The sequence below is a fragment of the Malania oleifera genome, chromosome 3 (genome assembly GCF_029873635.1).
Source record: "Malania oleifera isolate guangnan ecotype guangnan chromosome 3, ASM2987363v1, whole genome shotgun sequence".
NCBI lineage: Eukaryota > Viridiplantae > Streptophyta > Magnoliopsida > Santalales > Ximeniaceae > Malania > Malania oleifera.
The window spans coordinates 93208534-93230767 of NC_080419.1; the positions used below are offsets into that span (position 1 = coordinate 93208534).

At 35.6% G+C, this 22234-nt stretch overlaps 1 protein-coding gene and 1 non-coding gene across 2 annotated transcripts; one reads left to right on the forward strand and one right to left on the reverse strand.

The window, feature by feature from the left end:
• Window positions 1-224: 224 nt before the first annotated feature.
• Window positions 225-331, forward strand: LOC131152534 (small nucleolar RNA R71). Its single transcript, XR_009136026.1, has one exon. It is a non-coding gene; the product is annotated as a small nucleolar RNA R71 (small nucleolar RNA).
• A 10534-nt stretch (window positions 332-10865) lies between these two features.
• On the reverse strand, window positions 10866-11902 carry LOC131151820 (EG45-like domain containing protein). Its single transcript, XM_058103241.1, has 3 exons — window positions 11529-11902; window positions 11122-11401; window positions 10866-11003 (listed from the first exon to the last, which is right to left on the reverse strand). Exons 1-3 carry the CDS (start codon window positions 11635-11637, stop codon window positions 10997-10999), a joined length of 396 nt encoding a protein of 131 aa, XP_057959224.1. The 5' UTR covers window positions 11638-11902; the 3' UTR covers window positions 10866-10996.
• Between the last annotated feature and the right edge of the window lie 10332 nt (window positions 11903-22234).

A 22234-nucleotide genomic window follows, 5' to 3' on the forward strand; every position in this document is an offset into this window, starting at 1 on the left:
CTGAAAGTGCAGCAAACGACTCCAATTCATGAATTCCAGCAACTTTTTTAGCTATAGTTCTTTCAGTTGGCCATTGATAGTTATTTGAGGCCATTTCTTCCAAAAGAGTAGTAGCACCCTCAGGTGTCTTTGACATCAAAGTTCCCCCAGATGCAGCATCAACTAAAGTTCGCGTTTGCCCATTTAATCCATTATAGAACATCTGAATTTGTAACCAATCAGGCAATCCATGTTGTGGGCAGCGTTGAATCAAATCTTTATACCTTTCCCATGCTTCATAAAGTGATTCAAAATCATGTTGCTTGAATTGACCAATCTCACTTCTGAGTTGAGCTATTTTTGCAGGTGGAAAGAATTTAGCCAGAAATTTTTCTGCCATGTCCTGCCAACTAGTGATACTGCCAGGTTGTAGCGACTGTAGTCAACCTCTTGCTTTGTCCCTCAAAGAGAAAGGGAATAATCTTAGTCTAATGGTGTCTTCAGTAACACCATTGATCTTTATAGTATCACAAATCTCCAAAAATATCGTCAGATGGATATTGGGATCATCAAGTGGCGATCCACTGAATTGGGCCTACTGCACCATGCTGATTAATGCGGGTTTGAGCTCAAAATTGTTGGCATTAATGGGCTGGCGTCTGATACCCGAATAATTGTCATTCACAACTGGTCGCACATAATCCTTCAAGGCGCGTGGCTGCGCATTATCTTGTCCGTTCTCCATGGCTAATACCCTCTTTTTCCTTAGTGCTCTGAGTGTTCTTTCAATCTCCGAATCAAGAGGAATAATGTCACGTGTTCTAGCCCTGCACATCCAACATAAAAAAAAAACACACCAGAAATACAAAAAAAATAATAATAAAATAAAATAAATTAAAGAAAATAAATAAATAAAAATATAAAAAGAGAATTCTAAATTAAAACCAAGATTACTTTGTATCGATATTGGCAAAAATAAGAAAAACTCAATCCCTGGTAACGACGTCAAAAACTTGACTGATACAAACTACAAGTGCACAGTATCGTAGTTTTATAATATAATGATGCGTAGAGTATCGTCCTCAGGGATTGATGTCTTAATTTTACCAAATACCGAAATTTTACTAACCTTGATTTTATTTAGAAAAATTAATAATTTTAGACTGCAAAATTTAAACAAAGCTACTTTAAATAAACTATTCAGGAGAATTTAAAACTAAATACCGCGTGTCAAATTGATGATGGTGAAAACTTCTAGGAAACCGATTTCACCTAGTTTCTCACTATACTTTACTCATTTAGCTAATTCAACTTCGTTTTCTCTGTTTGTTATCAAATCGCTAATTTTTCCAAAAACCTCTTTCGATAGTCAATCAGAACCTATTCTTGTTTATTATTTAATATAAGAGTATGTAAATTAATAACGCAAGAACGCAGTAAGACGCTCGATTTTTAATGCTAAGTAGGTTCATACAAGTCTTTCGATCTCTATATTTACCTACGCTGAATTATCCAAGATCTATCCTATAATCCCCCCTTTCGGTAGCAAATCACAAGACTAAAATCATTTAATTAATGGTCAGTTAATTAAAAGAATTAGGCATAGAATAACTCAACAAACATTAATGAAAACTACTTCAGATTAGCATCAAAGAGCAAGCATAGTTCGAAACTGACTACATCGTTTTCCTAGAATTTAAAAATTTAGTTCATTCCGAAAATTAAATCCAACATAACAGATTTCACCATATTTTTTTCAATTTGGAGCGTACGGGAAAGATCAACACTTGCCGCACCGCCGTCGCGCGTCACGAACACCCGAACACCGCCTTTGTTCGCCGCCTTCCGATTTTGAAAAGATATTATTTTTGTGTGCTTCAACCTCTCCTTTGCTGGCTGTGTGTGTATCTTCGCAGCACCCCCAAAAGAGAACCACAAGAAAGCTCCCAAAAAATAATTTTTCCAAGAAACTTTCTGTGGTTTGGCCTCCTTTGTGTGTCTCCCAAAAAAAATAAATTCTTTTTTCCTCCTATGGTGTGACCTTTTTCTCCAGCACAGCGCACGCTGCCCCCCTCTTCTCTTCTTGCGCACCCCTCTCTCCCAAGGAAACCCTCCTCTTTTTGACTTTTTTCATTCCTTTCCTTTTGTCTTTCCTTTCTTTGCTTTTCTTTCCTTTCTTTTGTATTTCCATTCTTTTGTCTTTCCTTTCTATATACCCAACGCCTCACCCTTCTAAGATGACCTAGCTGCATGGCCGGGTCACATCTAATTTTTTTATTTTTTTATTATTATTTTTTCAAAGGTACATGAACTGCCCTCCTCTTTCAAGCCCACTTTCGATCCTCTTACAGCTCGTAACTCTCAAAGATTAAAACAAAAAAGATGTAGAGCTCTTTTTCAGCTTTTCCTAGAATTTTGAATCGTCTCGATTGGAGCTCGGATGAGAAAGTTACGCCAAGATTGCGAAGAATTGTCGAAATAAACCATAAAACGGCGTATACTAACTTCACGTCTGATTTCGATCTTGATGCATCCATTATTTCACAAAATGAAAAACATGAAAATTGTAGAACATTTTCTTATCTTTCTATGGCATCCTGAATAATCTGAATCGGAGGTTGGATGAGAGAGTTACGCACAGATTAAAAAGTGTCATCGGTTTTTGGCTTTCGATAGTTGCCCTACAAGAAAAATTACCAAAATTTCATAAATTACTTAATAAAACTCAAATATTATAAATAGAACATAATGCTAAAATATTGAGAGTAATTAGGCATTTAAATACAAAATAGGATTCCCAATGCATGATTTAAAGCACCTAATTACGCAATTTAAGCGTGTAATCAGCACCATCCCTAGTTTTGTTGAGAACCGAGCGTATATGATGATTTATATTGTGATATTGGGATGGTCGTGCCTTGACTTGTGTTTAAACTATATTGTTGGAAAACCATGATTTAGATTACCAAATGGGTGTGGTTTGTTTGATTATATGAGCATGCATGTGTGTGTGATATGTTGAAATGTTAGAAGGAACGTAGTTCCAAAATTATTCCAGGTACTGAGAGTGTCCGGCTCTATATCTGAGGGCGTATAAAATCCCTGGTCATATATTGACAAGAGTGTCTGGCTCTATATCCGAGGGCGTGAGCCTATACTGGCATATCAGACCGAAGGGTGTGGATCCACCAGTTATGCGCCGGTACGATGCCATGGGTGTCGGGGACTAGCCATGTGCTGGTGGCGCCATGCTTCGCGGGTTGGCTATGGGCCAACGCCAGATTGTCACGGACTAACTTCTGGCCGAAGGGTGTGATGACACCAGGATTTCTGATCATGTGTATGTGTATGGGTGCGTGTATGCACTGTGTGAATTAGTACTGGAATGCATTTAACTGTGTGTATGTTGTATCATAATAACACTCAAATGCCACACATCGATATAACCTGTGTTCTTCCTTATTGAAAGGTGTCTCACCCCTACTGTACGTACATTTTTATAGGTCCTTTGAGTAACCGGAACTAGCATCTTGGTGTAGGGAGCGTAGTGGCCGGTGTACTGCGTTTAACGCTTGGGTAAGTGTTAGGACTGTAATTTTGGGTGGGTTGCCATTTTGAGATGTATTTGGGCACCCGTTTGTACATTTTGATAGAGCCATATTTTACTCTTGTATAGACTCTCGTATGGTATTGCATATGTATATATAGGATGACCTTTTTCTACTGCGTATATGAATGTGTTTAGGGTGTCTGGGAACCTCACGAGGTCGGACCCTCATCCTTTGTACTATATCTATAGATGATTTGTATGATACAGGGACAGGTTAGATTACATTTCACCTTCGGGTCCCATTTTCGGGTTCGAGGCGTGACAGTGCCTATGTCCCCGCCCTGGCCACACTAGCACAAGGATTACTACTAAAATGGTCTCTTAAACGGGTGGAGCGGCACCTATACAACTAGGTCAATTCAAGGGGTTGAACTTAACCAACACGTCTTAACAGGATGACGCACCTAGCTTTTCTAACCAGGTCTAAGCCAATTTGAGACTATTCCACATGGTTAGTTTCCCTCTTTAGGCTCGTGCCTGGAATACAACCAATGTGTATGAATATGTTTGTACACAGAAATGCGCTTCAACACAAGCAGATGTGTGCACCAATATAGTATAGTCAATAATGCAAGCACGAATGATATGTAAATATGCTCAGTGCTCTAATGTGTGCTAAACACTCAATCAAGTATATATTTTCAGTCCATATCTAGAGTGTATATCTAAGCAAGATTTAAAACACACTATTTGAATATCACGAAATCAGATCAGGGTTTCAAATATGCTAAGCAAGATAAATCAAACGAACTCAATAGTATATTTCAATGTATAAAGCATAATATAGTTGTTTGAAAGACTAGCTTTTTGATAAAAGATTTTTGTACACAAAAACTAGGTTTAGGTAACTTGCAACAATAATGCAAGAACCTAATTCCTCAAAGTCTTCCCACACAAGATTTATCAAATAAAATCCATGGAAGAACTTTAATGCTAAACTCTTAAAGAAAATCAATCAAACAATAATCCAAGTGAGAGTTCTAACTAAGTAGGTTAAGCACAATAGCCTTGAAATACTTACAATGCTTAGAGAAATCACGAATGAGAAATATGTGAGTGCTTGAAAGAATATTTGGCTAATATAGGGTTTAGGATGTTGAAAGAATTTTGCCATAATCAAATTTGCTAATCCTTACTAATTAAGACAAATGAATTGGTATATATAGGCAAGGAGGATTTTTTGACCATTGGGGACACAATGAATATAATTAGAATTGTTTAAAACATCATTAAGAAAATTAACCCAGCTTATCCCATTTAAAAATTATTAAAAAATATTTTAACCCGCAAGGTTCGGGTGCTCGGCTTGAGGTTCGGGTGCCCGAATAGACAGTTAAAAATTCAAATTTAAGAGGTTTGGGTGCCCAAGTTAAGGACCGGTTGGCTGAATCAAAGTTAGTAGCCAAACCTCTGAAGTTCGGGTGCCCAAAGCTGAGTTCGGTTAACCGAACCAGGTAGTTCGGTCGCCCGAGCCTCTAACGTAAACAGTTAGTCGCTCGAGTAGTTGGAAAGTGCTCTGAGGAGCACTCGGGTGCCCGAGGGAGATAAATTCAAAAGAGGTTCGGTCGCCCGAAGTTAAGTCAAGATGTTAACCTTGATTGGTCGCCCGAGCCGCTTAACACGACATAGGTTCGGTTGCCCGAACCCTCTCAACGTTTTCAATTTAAGTCCATATTTTAGCCAGTTGTAATTCCCTTGATATGAAGATGACAATGGGGACTTTTTGTGCATTTGTTTAGAGACCTAAGGACTTTTTGTTTTACCAGAAAAATTTCCTAAGGTCTGTGTAGGTACCTGAAGTCTAACTATGGTCGTTTTGAGCATGCCTACCTACCATGCATGATGCAAATTATTACAAGCCATACACACACACAGTTCATAATAAATTACATCCCAGAATGAAGAGATAAATACATAAATACAAATATAGCACAAAAATCTTCATTGTTCGGCACGAACACCGCACGCCATCATGATAAGTCTTTCAGTCCAAATATACGTGCACGGTGAACCTGCATGCAATTTTCAGTACAAGCATCAGTACCAAGAGTATTTGTCATAATCAAAATAGGGTGTGACCAATGAAGTCAACAGAAGTCACTACTGATATAATTTTTGACAAGTGAACTGTCTATATAGATTTCTCGCTTGATTGAAATGCAGACACCTTTATACCTGGAAGGAGTTCGTTTTCTTCATCCTTGTTTCCAGTAGCAACAAAAAATCTTTGAGAATGATCAAGAAAGTACATTTCAATCTCAACTTTCATCTTAACCGGTAAATTTGTTCTACTTACCCACCACCTTATATATTTGATTTTCAATCACCTCCATATATTCAATTAGTTTGATTATGTGTTGTCAATGTTGTAACCTGTTGTTCTTTTTATCTTTAAAAATAATGAACACTTGATATATCTCTTGTAAGGCTACATAAATAAAAAGTTTATTAGAAAAACTAGATATGCCTTCAAACTTTTTTACTTCATTTGCTGCACGAATTGAAAAACCAGCGAAAAGCATCCCATCCTTCTATGTTATGGTGAGAATTCAGAAACTGAAACAAATGCAAGCATTACAGCGTATCATTCCATTAAATCCTACAAGCATTTCGAGTCCAAATTAGGCTAGGCATTTGTATGCTAGTTAGTGTATGTTTTGCATGCATGTGTTCATACATAGTGCGAAAGAGGGAAGTGGGAAACATAACTCACTGTGCGAACTCAATGCTGATTTGTGTATTGGGGAACTTGGTGATGGCTTGGAATGGTTTCCTCGACAGGACAAGCGTGGCCGGGTTGCGATAGACCCGCCTATGCATGGGTGCTTTGGGCCGCTTATGCATCGCTGGCGGTATCTCCGACCACATGTTGCACCATTGTCCCACAAGCCATCGCTAGCCTTCATAAAGAAGCCACTCTCTGGGAATTGATCTCGGTTTTTACCATTGCAATTGGTTGCTTCATTGACACAATAAAGAGTTAAAAGGGCAGGCCATTTTAGTATTTAAGCATTTCACTTTTTCTATGTTTACCACGTTAATAGTTTGGATGCAAATTGGAGAGTTGGGCTAAATACACGTACGCAAACATGGAGGATCATAAGGCATTGCTATCCCAACATCGCCCAAAACACCAAGTATAGAAAAATAAAAGCAAACCAGAAGCACAACTGTGCAGAATGGCCTCATTTTCTTGGCTAAACACTGAGAAACCTCATGTTCTAAAATTCAGGAAAAAAATTCAAATTTAAGTTTAAAAAGATCCATATTAATAAACACTATCTAAATGTATTGTGTGGAACTTTTGATATTAATTGATCATTGGTGATTTAATTTTTAAAATATATTTCCAAGTGTTACTTTTTCCACTTTAGCTTCTGTACAATTCATGATCGAGTTTAGTTATTCTTTTTCCCTGCATTTGATAACATAAAATTTAGATATTAGATTCTTGTATGGATTTGGACATTATATAGTATAAAATTATATTAATTTTTTTTTCAAATCTACATGAAATTAAATTTGGAAATCATTGTTCAAAACATTTGTTATAAATTTTTGATTTAATTTTTTTTAGAAAAGATAAGCCTTAACTCTACTATTAATTTAAAAGGGGCAACCCTCAACAAGTTCTCTTTGTCAAATTTTTTTAAAAAAAAATATTATTTGAAAATCATAGTGGTGCTGGCTTAGCTTTTTGCCTTAATGGGGTCTCATGTATTTTGGCCAAATGATAGTATATGCCAAATATTCAATTCTTATTTCTTGGGGCTCAACGTTGTCTTGATTGTTCGTCTTAGGTAAATTCTCTTATTACCACAAAAGAAACTAATCTCGTACAACTTACAAAAGAACGAGTCCACAAGCTAGACCAGAAGTGTGTGATGTGGTCAAGGTTTACATAATAGAATTGGAGTCAATTAGATTGAATTGAATTGGCCGCATTTAATTGAGTTGTCACATTGCTGCATCAATACTTTCATCAAATTGCTTCGGTGAGAGGGTTCAAGAGAAACAGGGAGAGGGTGGGGGACTAAGCTCTCCCTTCTTGCAAGTTTAAAATTAAATTAAAATTTGTATGAATAAATTAGTAAATTAATATATTATTCCTAACTCGCTACTATCTCTATTATTTTTCTCATTTTTTCTACGCAAAATTAATAATCATATTCGAAACTTGAAAATCTTAAAGAAGAGAAAGGAAAATATGAAAGTGTCCACTTTTTCATGTTTGGTTTTCGAAGAAAATGAAAATGTACCAAATTTACAAATAAAATTTTAATTTTACACATTATTATTTTTTTGTTTTTTTTTTAATTTTTAATCATATAAATTCAAACTTTCGTTTTTGATAAAATTTAATACTGAAGGAAAATATAATGGAAAATTAGTTTAACGATTTCACCTGGAATGAAAAGAAAGGAAAATAAATTTGTTTTAATATAATAAAAATTTAAATATTAATGAAGTGTTAAATCAAACTTCTTTTTTTAATATATATTTAGTGTATTTTTTATTTTTTATTTCTTTTTTTTTTTTAATTAAATATAAAAAATATGAATTTGTTAGAGAAAATTTAAACTCCAAAAAGTACAATGTCAAAAGAGCGGACGCAATTGAAAAGTTTAATTTGTCGGAATCAAATTATCCTTTCTTTATGTGTAATATATAGGGATTAGGGATATGGATGGAGACAGTAGTAGTCCACGCTGCGGTCAAAACCTACCACTCGACGGTCAAGCTATAGATGACTTTGAATGTGGAAATTTTAAAAATAAAATTTTAATAAGAATAAAAAAAAAGTTTAAAAAATTTATATAAATTTTAATTTTAATTTTAAACAAATATTTTCAAGTACTGATAAATAATAAATTGAAATTCTACGTGTGATCAAAATTTTGAGATCTTTGGGTTCAAATAGAAAATATATGGAGCATAATGTTGGTTTTAGTAAAGTGGTTTAATTTAATAAAATGGAACACTTTTGAGTTAGTTTTATTCATTTACAAAAATTGATAATTTTGATTACAAAATTTTGACTTGCTAAGGCAGCAAAAATCTCGAGATAGAAATTCTTTAAGCAAGGGCTCGCATTGTTCGTTGTCATGTAGGAGACATTCATAGATAAAGGAGTACCATTACATCCATGCGCATTGCTTCATGGAGTTGGCATTGCTTTTCATTCAATTATCTCCTAAAGAATACACGAATTGTCGATATAAAATTTTCCAAGTCATTATCAATCATGTAACCATGTAATAAGTTGTAAATTGATCACATGATTTTTCGTAGAGACTACGATGTCTAAGCCAATGTAGAATGGAGAATGAATGTGTGGATTTTGTTCTTTAAATTATCATGGATATTGATTGTGGATTATATTTTTCATTAAAAATTAGTTGTTTGATGAGCTCAAAGGGTGTGTAATTTGGTATAAAGCATCTCTATTTGTTATTTGGTATCACAACTATTACATCAACTACATTCTCAGCTAGCTAGCATTTTGTCAATAGACTGTCGATGCACTTGAGACCAAGCCAACCTATTCCATATATATTTTTAGCCGTTTGATAGCACCTCACTTAATCTGTATTGCCACCATGTTGATCTTCACTTTCTTTTTATCACATATAATTTTTAAAATATAAAATAAAAAAAAACTTTTTGTTTCAAAAATTTAAAGAATTTCGGTGGCACTTTCTTGTCTGATATTTTTTTTTGAGATTTCAAAAATAATTAATTATTTAATTCATGAGTGTATTTTTCCTGGCATTATGCCTTATATTCGCGTGTGTGACTAACATGGCTAAGCTAACACATGGCAAGTTAGAAACGCATACTTCACACTTCAAATGTTAAAGACGAGTGAAAATTATAATAAAAAAAATGCTTGACATTAATGTTAATTGCCTCTCTCTCTCTCTCTAAATACAATCGCTCTTTCGCTCTCTAAATACAATCTCTCCCTCTCTCTCTGAATACAACTATTTGGTCTAATTTGTGCAACAAAGAAAAATGTCAGGACTTCCCCTCTCCCTACACTTTTTCCCTATGTTTGAAGAGATCTTAAATTTAGATTTGGACCATTTATTCAAAATCACTTAAATCTAAATCTAAGGTTCGAGATCTAGGTTCTCAAACACAATATTTGGGGTATTTTTCTTCCTTCAATAAATCTAATTATTCATCAAAGAAAAAAAAATCTCATCAACATGGAGAGAGCAATTAATAATAGGTATTCAAATTACAGAACCTAATACTGGAAAAGTACATGAAAGTGCATTAATCGAGCATTCATGAAGTGAATTATAGAGTAGATCCAGCATGTGCAGGCCAAGAAAGTGATTGAAGAAATTTCATCTGCAGGAATTGATCATACTTGCTTTTCAACATTGATTGTCTACTTACCTTTTATTTGTACTGACCAGAAGATAAAGAAGGATAAACACTGGTTAGATTACATGAGAGATACTCCAAAGCTACCCTTGTCCGTTTGCCTCTCTCTCTCTCTCTCTCTCAAGCATACGAAAGCAAAGAAATATAATAGAAATGAAAAAAAAAACATTTAACTCTGCATTTGGAGCCAATAATACACATCTTAAATTTAAATTTATGTAAATTTGGACAAAACATAGTATACAACTGTATTGATTTTCATTCAAAAATACATAAATTAAAAAAATGAGAAAAAAAAATCAAATCAATGGTTAAAATTTTGAATTTTATGCATGATTAACATTTTTTTTAATTTTAAATCATATTAAAAATTTTTTTATTTTTAGTAGCATTTAGATAGAGAGAAAATATCATTGAAAATGAATTTTTTTTTTCTCAATTTTTCTTTCGTTTTCCTTTCTCACTCAAAATCCTTGATGAAACAAACCCTAAAAGATTAATTGAAGTTACTGCTGACATAATATTTGATAAGTGAACTGTCTATATAGGTTTCCCGTTTGATTGAAATGCAGACACCTTTATACTTGAAGGAAGTTCGTTTTCTTCATTCTTGTCTCCGGTAACAACAACAAATCTTTGGGAATGATCAAATAAAACACATTTCAATCTCAACTTTCATCTTGACGAGTATATTTGTTCTACTTACCCACCGCCTTATATATTTAATTTTCAATCTCCTCCATATATTCAATCAATTAGTTTGATTATGCGATGGCAATGTTGTAACCTGGTTTTCTTTTTATTTTTTAAAATAACGAAACACTTGATATATCTCATGTAAGGCTAAATAAATAAAAAGTTTATTAGAAAAACTAGATGTGCTTTTAAACTTCTTTATTTCATCTGTTGCATGAGTTGACAAACCAGCGAAAAGCATCCCATCCTTCTGTGCTAGCTATGGTGAGAATTCAGAAACGGAAACAAATGCAAGCATTATGGCGTATCCTCCCATTAAATCCTACAATCATTTTGAGTCCAAATTAGGCTAGGCATTTGTATGCTACTTAGTGTATGTTTTGCGTGCATGCATGTGTTCATACAAAGTGCGAAAGAGGGAATTGGGGAACGGAACTTACTGTATGTATTCAACGTTGATTTTTGCGTTGGGGCTGTTGCAGATGGCTTGGAATGCATTGCTCGACATTTGAAGCGTGGACGGGCATGGAAAAGATTTACAATAATCGACCACTTTCACGTCTATAGTGCCATCTTTGCATGGCTTATTGTTGCCGCTTAAGCATCGCAGGCGGTATCTCCGACCACATGCTGCGCCATTGTCCCACAGGCCTTCACTAACAGCCACAAAGAGGTTACCCGGTGGGAATTGATCCTGTCTGTCACCATTGCATCTGGTTGCTTCATTGACGCAGAAAAGAGTTAAAAAGGCATACCAATTTAGTATTTAAGCATTTTACTTTTTCTATGTTTACCATGTTAACCGTAAGGATGCAAATTAAAGAGTAGGGCTGAATACAACACATACGTATATAGGGAGGACCATAAGAAGATGCTGTGCAAATATCTCCCAAAACACCCAGCATAGAAAAATAGAAGCAAACCAGAAACACAACGACTGTGCAGAATGGCCTCATTTTCTCTCCTTAGTTTGCATCCTTGTAGAGACCCCCCCATTCCATTTTATAGAAAGAAAATATATTATTATTATTATTATTATTATTATTATTATTATAGCACAGCACAGTACTTGACTCACAGCCTATGCTCACGGGGGTAATTGGTCCCAGCATGTGCTGCCCCAGACCCATGCATGTGCCTTATTTTTGCACTGCCCCTGAATTTTACGCCCGCTGTATTGCCCCTAATAATCTGAGCAAACACAACAATTAAAAAAATCCAAAGTCCTATGCCGACAACAATAAACAATTCCAATAGCCAATGAAGGAGGCGTCCCCCAAATCGTGCTCTCCCCAATTCTCCCCCCCCCCCCCCCCCCCTTTTTTTTTTTTTTCTCAATTAAAAAATTCCGAGCACCCCTATGGCATGTGCTGGACTCTTCTCACTCGCCCCACCCACCCCCCACTTTTTTATTTTATTTATTTTTATTTTTTTATTTCCTTGGCAGGTATGCAGCAGAATTCCAGTATTTTTTTTTTAATTAATTTTTTTGTTGTAGTTGGAATTCCAGGTCATCCTGACCTACTGCATAAATTTAGGGTGAACAAAAGTCACATGTCTTTGAATCAATCAAAATATCCTGAATGTGACCACGAGATAATTGGAGTGTTAGCAATTAGTGCAATATTAGAGTATTGGTGATTAATGTCATCTTAGAGTGTTAGTGATTAGTATAATACTGAGATGTTAGTGATTATTACAACTTGAATGGGACAACTCGTACTTGAAAACTCTCAATACCATATGCATCGGTAGCCATAACAATTTTGAATGGGACTATTCATATTTGCTTGTGAACTCTCAATGCCACATGCCTACGAAAAAAACTAAATTAAATCGAAGGACCATTCAGATTTGAGAACCATCAATGCCACATATATCTCGTAACCATTTTGAAAATGAATATTCGGATTTAGAAACTTTCAATGTCACATGTGTCTGAAATAGTCAAAATAACTTTGAAGATGACTATTGGAAACTCTCATTTTCTTGGCTAAACACTTCACAATACCTCATGTTCTCCTTTGCATCTTTATAGACACCCCATTTTATAGGGATCAAATATAATAAAATAAAATATATTATTAGTAAAAAAAGAAGAATATGTATCCCATCAGAATATGAAAAAATATATATATAACAAATGTTACAGTAGTACAAAATATAAAAATTACAGGGAGGAATCCAGATGCTCCATGCCCAAAGCTGGCACCTACACACAGACGGGAGACAGTTAGCAATTGGCTAGCAACAATAAACAAGGAGCTGGCTGCAGCAATTAATGAGAATTGGCACATACAGCAGTGTGAGAACTTCAGTGAGCGTGAATTGAAGAAGAATTTACAGACGGCAGTGTGAGAATTCAGAAAAAAAAAAACACTCACATACAGCAGGAAAGACGAGGAGCATTCACACGACATAGAAAATAGATATGGTGTGCGACTTATCTTGGGTTTCTGGAGCAGATCTGAAACCTTCGTTTTAAATCGGATCTGCAAGAAGAATATGAATGTTCAATGAGGAAATGAAAAAAAAAAAAATGAGAAAAAAAAAACAGAGAAATCGGTAAAGAAGAGAAAATTATATGAAAAAAAAAAAAAAAGATCAAAGAAGAAGAAAAGAGGAAAATCGGAGATAGAAGAGAAAAGGAAAAAGAAAAAAACAGAATAGAGAACAAGAAATCAGAGATCTGAGAGAGAGGATTCGGAGAAGGAGAAAAGAAAAGAATAGAAGGAGAGAAAAAGAAAGGAAAAACAGATTAGAGAAGACGGGAGGAGAGATAGAGCTTCAGAAGCAGATCGGAGAAAGAGATGAGAGTGAGTGGATACGAAGAGGTTATTCCACTCATCTCATACCATCCCCACTCACGACTCATAAATCTGTAACACACACACACACACACACACACATATATATATAATAACACCCCCACTCACCACTCATAAATATACCGGCTCCGGCTTTGCACACGCACACATGCATATGTGTGTGTTGACATGTATTTAATGATATATATGGTGTGATGTATATTTAGCAATAGGGGTAGGGGTGGCATAATGGGTTTAGGAGTCTGGTTGGGACGGATCATAAATGGGTTAGAGTTAAATAAGTTCGGGATTGAGTTGATCCGTTTAATTATGGGTCACTACTATGTAAATGCTAACCCATTCATTTAATAAATGAGTCATAAAAAATCACCTGTTTTTAAAAAATAATATATTTATTTAAAAAGAAATTTAAACATTTTATAACATATATTTTTTTAATGGCAGAATGGAAGGCAGATAGGGAGCCAGAGGGAGGAGTTTAAATCTTGACCGTTCGGATATAATGCATGCCAGCTGCATTCCGCGGATTCCCTGTGGATTTCCCATCAGATATGTTGTCTTTCTGTTAGTCACCCTCCTCCCTCTCTCTCCTTCTCTATTTTGAATCTTGATATGATAAAAATGGTGGAGTGGCATTTGAAATTTGAGAAGTAATCGAGGCATGTGCTCAGGTTGCCAATGTTTGCAGACAACGCATTGCGAGTTGCAACAGGAAAAGCTAGCAGCCTACGCATGAAGAAACCTCCCCCCTCTCCTCTTTTTCATCATCCAACAATAAATGTCTTCACATTTCTATAAAATCCTTCACTCAATTCTCGCCTTAGTTCCCAATTCATAACGTCTCTCCTTTTGTCCCTTTTCTCTCTACAACCTCCGACGATCTCCCTCGCCACCTCACTCTCTGACGCCCATGGGCAACTGCTTAACTAAGAGACCCCGAGCAAAGCCTCGCCCGCAACCCTCTCTGGCTGCCACTGAAGGGTCTCCCTGCTCGCCAACTCCATCGCTGAGATTTTAGTGTACACAAGCCCCTACTGGCCAAAGGCATTCGTTCCCTCCGGAAACGGCGTCAGCACTTCGAATCCCGAATTAAATATCTATGGGCCGGGGTGGCAAAATGGGTCACCGTGACCCGACCCAAACTCGCCCAATCCATTTAATAAATAGGTCAACTTGTATTAAACTCAAACCTGATTTAAACGGATGGGTCATGAGTCACCTGTCGGGTTTTGACCTGTTTTGTCACCCCTAAATATGTGTGTGCGTGTGTGTGATTATTTGTTTTATTTTTATATATATATATATATATATATATAAAGCTATTTTGATTCAAAATAAAAAAATGGAAAATAAAAATACGGAAAAAGAGGGAAGAGTCTTTATAAAACCCAGAAAATTCTAGGAAAATATTAAAAAATTTTGAAAAAATCGGGGAATGTTTTTAAAGGTTCTTTTGCTTCTAATTTGTTTGTTTTCAATGTTTTTGCCTATATGAGTCCCTATTATTTTAAAAAAGGGCAATGAGGTATTTTACACCTTACCTGTATTAGCTCTGAGGGGGGTTTATCTAACAAGATTCCCTCATTTGGAGGTCTTATTAGACATTCCTAAATCACACTGATATTTTTAATCTCGTCGTAATTTTTTTCATATATTTATTATTTATTTAGTTATTTGTTTTGGAGTTAATTAGAGGTTATGAAAATTAGTTTGAAGATAATTCATAATTAATTAGATATCGTTCATAGAACGGGTGTGTAAGGAGTGTGAATACCTTACCCTTGTATAGTTATACTCTCGATCCCAACTCTAATAAAAACAGACTAAGACTACTGGTTTTTTGGCTTAGGTTTAGTCTAGTGACTAATCAAATGAGTAGTAATTAGGTGTTCTAACCGCACCAAGGAAAAAATAGGTTAGTGGCGACTCTGAATTCAAAATTTTCAAAAATCATATATCTTATTCCCTTGCCATTCCAGATCCTTCTTCGAGACGTCGCGAAAAATCTTAATTGATACTCTCTCTCTCTCTCTCTCTCTCTCTCTCTCTCTCTCTCTCTCTCTCTCTCTCTCTCATCGTAGTCATCATCATGCCTTTAGTTGACCGATGCCAATGAAATGAAAATCTTTTGGTAGTTGTGTGAGAAAGAGGTCATCCCACTGACAACAACCTGTTTTTCTAGAGAGGTACAACTGCATTTTTCCTTGTGGCCAAAATAATTATACTTTGAAAACGTCACTAATAATTTTGTCACTAAAAACCGGTTTTCCCACTCAGACGATTGTGAGAAACCATTTTTCGCACAGAAATTATCCTGATAAAATATTAGCAATGATTCCTAGGGTATTAGTGACGAATTAAATTCGTCACTAAATGTCACTTATTAGTGACGATTAAGTAACCGTCACTACTATTATTGTATTAATAAAAAATTAATTTATTTAACACTATTAGTCATGATTTCGAAGATTTGTCACTATTAGTCACTTATTTAAGGATGATTTTGAAAACTGTCACTACTAGTGCTTTTATTTAAAAAATATAAAAATAATTTATTTAAAACTATTAGTGACGATTTTGGAGATTCGTCACTATTAGTTCCTTATTAGTGACGGTTTAGAGAACCGTCACTACTAGTTCTTTTATTTAAAAAAAAATACAAAATAAAGTATTTCACACTATTAGTGACGGTTTTGAAGGTTCGTCACTATTAGTCCCTTATTAGTGACAGTTTAGAGAACCGTCACAACTAGTTCTTTTATTTAAAAAATAAAAAAATAATTTATGTAACACTATTAGTGACGGTTTTGAAGATTCGTCACTATTAGTCCCGTATTAGTGACATTTTAGAGAGTCGTCACTACTAATTCTTTTATTTAAAAAATAAAAAAAATTTATTTAACACTATTAGTAACACTATTTGTCACGCCCCGAACCAGCAGATGGGCCCTAGGGTATGATTTAGTAACCTAACCTGATTCTGTATCATTTAAAACATACATGAGACTACACTGAGTGAGGGTCAGTCCCCGTGGGGCACGCGTATACCCCATACACACACATTCACATCATATATGCAGCGGAAATGTTCTTTCGAATGCATACAATATACCATACCAGCATCTATACGTAACTAGAGTCTATGCTCCAAAATACAGTACATACCCTGAGTGTCTACAAAATCCAAAATGACAACTCGGTTACAAAATTAGTACTTACATAAGTACTATACGAGGCAAACTGATAACCATGCTCCCGAACTCTAGGACGCTAGTTTCGGCTACTCGAAGGACTTGAAACACATTTGTATATTCGGGGTAAGACACCTCTCACTAAGGAAGAAACATGTTATATCAGTGTGTGGCACATAAGTGTTATTTCGACATAAAACATAGCACAATACAATTCCAATATCTTCACAACGCAGCTCCAGTATACATCTCACCAAACATATGGTCAGTGTCATCACACTCTTCGGTCTAAGTCAGGCCACATTACATGGAACACCCGATAACTTGGCATTAGCCGAAGCCCCACAGCGATATCGTTGCTAAAACGGTGTCAAAACACCCATCGGTGACCAATTGGTATACAGGTGGCATTTCACACCCTCAGATATAGAGCTTGACACTCTTGCCCACAATATTTAGCCGAAACGTGGCATTTTCCCAAGGTATTTAGCCAAGACATGGCAATTTTCACAAAACCTGAAACATTTTGGAACTCATGTTCCTATACCTCTCAGCTTATGGTAATTAGCCAACACGGTTTTTTCACAAAACCTAGAACATTTTACATATAACAGTTCATTCCACACTTATTTGGGTATACAACAAATCATATCGTTTCAATTCGAGAATATAGTTTAATACAAATACAGGTGCAGTCATCTTAATACTACAGTTTATACAAACATATGTTTTCAAACAGAAGCAGAGATGATACCCAAAACCCTCAATTTTCCCAAAACTGTAACCCGAAAATCTCGTATTTTCACTCGATAGATTTTTCCACATAAGTAGCCAAAACAAACGTAGAATCGTAAACTACAGTTTTGCCGATTCAGATTTCAAAAGTAACTGATATAAATAGAATCCTCTTACATTTCCTCGAATACCAAAACACGAACTCTACAGCTCCAAAACTACAAACCGAGTTCCAAAAACCTAAACATCAAAGAACTATACTTCACTATAATTCTCACTACTACATATATACCGAAACGAAAACATAATCGGACGCTTACCTCGATTTTGGGTCAAAACCCAAAAATCCTAAAAACAAAGATCTGATCCGCTATCCTCGAAGAGATTCTCCTCTTGATCCACGTAGCAATGTCAGATCGTTGATTCGGATAACGAACGACTCGAAATCTTAGAGAGAGAGAGAGAGAGAGAGAGAGAGAGAGAGAGAGAGAGAGAGAGAATTTTGGTTTCTTCTTCATTAAGCAAGTGATTTAGATATTAATAACTTGGTTGACCCAGCCAGACTTGTCGACAAGACGGCGTCCTCGTCGACGAGCTGTAGAAGGAAGTTCATCGATGTCGAAGTGAACTCGTCTACGAGTATGAGATCTCAGAATTTCCAAAATCCCTCGTTATCCTCTCGTCGATGAACCACTGAATTTTTGTTGCCGAGCTGCACAAGAGACTTCATCAACGAGAAAAGAAGCCTTGTCGACGAACTCTGCTGATTTTTACCTTTTTAATTTTTCCTTCTCTTTTATTATCTATTCAATACACCTATCTCGAGTTAGGTTCATACAACCTCCCCTCCTTACAAAATTTCGTCATCGAGATTTGTAATCTCTCATTTACCGACTCAACAACATACCCGAAGGCATACCCGACTCTAGAAAGAGCCGGTGGCCACCCATATAGTAGCCCCGTCCCAAATACATACATACCCTCACTTATGGCGGAGGAATACCGTGGTTACATACATACCATCCTGGGAGCTCACAATATTACAAAACTCTCCTAGAGACTATCCACATATCATTACTACGATAACAAAATATTACATACATACCCATACCGATCCTGCTACCAAAGCTACTAATCAAAACAATTGTGGATATTTCCGGCGTATTTTCGTCTTTAACTGTAACGACCTGATTTTTCATGCCATATTTTTTTTCCTAAATTAACTGTAAAATTTCCCTACTCTGATACCTTCTAATAAAAGTCAAACCATTATCACGGACTAAATAGGAACTATGGAGTCTGAGACAATAAATTACCTATGCAGCGGAAAGTAAAATACATATAACCACATCAATATATACAATACCACAACATCATGATTTTCTCAAAATATGCATACATAACCATTCCCAAAATACCCTCATTTAGGCCTAGGGCAGTACTGTAGTCCCCTCTATCTGCGAGCTAGATCTGCTCGCCTAATTGAATCACCTAAAAAATGTTGAATCATTAGGACGAGACAATGCTCAGTAAGACGAAATATGTTATTGTTAGTGTGTGGCAAGTGAGTTTACATATTTGTAAAATCTGATTTAGAAATACCATAAATAACTGAATCTGAGAAAACGCATATAAATAATGTATAGTATAGCTCATACCTATGTTACTTAACATAAACTGTTTTTCTATATTTTCTATTCATAATTCTTCTAATATTCATAGGTATGTCTACAGTTTCTGTAAATTTGGATATATATATATATATATATATAATTGAGAAAATTTGCTGGATGGGTAACTGAAATTCATGATTTAACCCCTCATGACGGGGTTGTGCGGCCCACAGGCAGGACCAATCACTAGTTGGCCGATCAGGATAAGTCAACTAAACTCCGGAAGTCAGATTAGCCTCCTCAACCCTAACTGACGGGGAGTCTGTCCACAACATAGGCATGATCGACTGCTGAAAATCTACATACTATCTCTGAGTTATATGGTTGCACTTTGAACTGAAAATAGCTATGGTACCGTGCTCTGCTGACTGAATCTGGTCCATCAGAGTCTGATACTATATCTATATATATATAACTGATATTTCTATATTACTATTTTTACCATGATTTTGAAATAACTATAATACTCCAAAACTTATATGAAAATTTGAATAACTGACTAAATATTTAATATTTGTATATCTGTATATCTGTTTGAGTATCTAAGAATTTGGGTGTTATGGTTCTTGTTAGCTTTACCGTGATCCCAAGAGGGGGAGTGAATTGGTATTTTTAAAATTTGATCGCTAGGTCAATCTCCTAACACTAGTATATTCACAACCTTATGATCAATCTACTGCAAGTAAAGTAAATATATACTAGAAAGTAAATAAAGTAGTTTAATCAATCACACAAGCACCAAAAAGCAACAAAGGAAGGGTGACACGCAGAAATGTTATCGAGGTTCGGCCAATTGCCTACGTCCTCGCCTTGGCTAACAAGCACAAGGATTACCACTATCACTTGCTCACTTAAACGGGTGGAGTGGCACCTATACAAACCAGGTCAATTAGCACACGACTGATCTCAACCTTTATACCAATCCTTATCGGGTTGGATTACCTCCCCTTAGGCCATGCCTGGAATTACTCAGATTTACAATCAAATGGTACAGATAAAAGTGCTTTCAAGTAAAGTAGATATGTACCCTAATGCGCTCAATCACATACACCACAAATGATTTAATACGTAAGCTCAATGTGGTTCAATAGTTCAACTCTCAAAAGTATTTTCTATCAGTGTAGTGAGTACGTAAGAGTGTCAACAACAATCTGTGTATCTCAAAATGTTCAATCAAACGTATTCACACAGAATATCAAGTGAGTCTCAAGTATGTCAATCAGTAGGATGTCTCAATCACGAATATAGTGTATATGCTTGGTTTGCAAAAGCTATGCAATCTTTGTATTCAGAAAATAATGTATACTTGAATAAATATTGCCACAAAAATTAATATCACATACACAAATATCTTTTCACAAATATATCAATGTAAATCCGACAAGAGTAAGTTTGAAAATATTTTTGCAAGTCAAAAACAAATACAAACTTCCTAAGATATTGCAATACAAATGTAATACTCAGAAACTTAGCAAAGTCTTCTTAGGATAGGCTTATAAGAAAAGCCCCCTAAGAACACTTAGGTTTAGCTCTCAATGAAAATCGATTCAAAGACACAACAATGAGAGAGCAAACCTCTTTGCACAAAACACTCAATACACTTACAGAGATTATGGAAAGTTGTTGAAAGTAAGATTGAGTGGTTTTAGAGAAAATATGAGCAGTAGGAAACTTTTGGTTTGAGAGAAATTTTTTTTTTAACTTTGATTTGCCAATCATCTTGTTAGTTTTCCCAAATGAGGGGGTATATATAGACGCCCCATGAATTATGACCATTACAAGTCTGGTATTATTAGAAAAGTTTTAATGACGTTTTAATTAATTTAATCCTGTTTAAAATATTTTAACCACAGTGAAAAATCAGGGCAACCTGAAAGGTCCGGTCGACCAAAAACCTTTTCGGTCGACCGAAGTTCATATGGTTCGATCGACCAAGACAATTTTTGAACTTGGGACTTGGTCGACCGAAAGTGCATGTCCAAGGTGATTTTTTCAATTTTACCGAGGTTCGGTCAATCGAGACATTTTGAACTGAGTGATTAGGTCAACTAGACAGTTGAGATTTCTCTCGAGGACCCTCGGTCGACTAGGTAGTTGGTATGCAATTTTGGTTCGATTGACCAGATAGTCAAATGTTTAACTCCTAGGAGGTTCGATTGACCGGGTGTTTTTGAACTAACCTTATTCGGTTGACCGGGGCAGAATGAACTGCCTAGGTCAGTCGACCGAAGGTGCACAATGTGTGCATTTTGGTCCTGTTTTGATTCACAAACACCTTATTCAAGTGCCTATTAATAAATGCACAAGTGAATATCCTAGGGTCATTTCTGAGTCTTTTTGAAGACACCAAAAAGTCCAGTGTCGGTCGACCTAAGGTCTTTCTAAGGTCATATTAGTTATACTTGGTTTGAGCTTACGTATTATACCATGAATGTGATGTGTGTGTGCTTATTACAAATCAAATGTCCTAATTACTACTATAGACCAATTTTGCAGATGAATTGTATATATTACAACAAAATGAAGTTTGGTCTTCAATCTTCACTTGCTCGATGTGCAACTTGATTTTGATGATTGAGGTTCCTACACATAATCTCAAATACCCATTAGATATTATGAGTATTTGTCATAATCAAAACTGGGCGTGACTTATAAGGTCAACATTCTCCTCCTTTTTGATGATGACAAATACGACAAGCAAAAATATAGGGTTAAGTCAAGAAGGCTCCCCCTCTCAACATGCATCCAACTTATTTTTTAAAAAATTCATTTTACCCATTATTTTTGGCCCTTTGCATCTCCCCCTTTTGACAACAGAAAAAAGGGTCATATGAATCAATACTATAGGCAATGGGTAAGAATTACATTTATACATGATGAATTTTGGAAAGATTTTTTAAAAAAATTTCGGTAGTGCCGTTTGTAAATTGGACTTTCCAAAATAAATCTTGTATAAGATGTAACCTGTTTGAGTTTAAATATTTCCTAACAGTTTGTCCACAACTACTCAAACAGTTCAGTATGATTCAATAAGTAAATTAACTTTCAAGATGATCATTATGTGGACAAGTTGTGCATCACAAGGAATAATCAATGCTCATTACATCTAATATGATTATGCAATAA

What these genes read in the sequence shown, in the direction of transcription:
- LOC131151820 (XM_058103241.1), bottom strand. Translation starts at nt 11,637, where the DNA reads ATGAGGCCATTCTGCACAGTCGTTGTGTTTCTGGTTTGCTTCTATTTT. An exon ending in TTATGGTCCTCCCTATATAC is followed by an intron (nt 11,402 to 11,528) that starts GTATGTGTTGTA and finishes GCGTCAATGAAG; the next exon opens with CAACCAGATGCAATGGTGAC.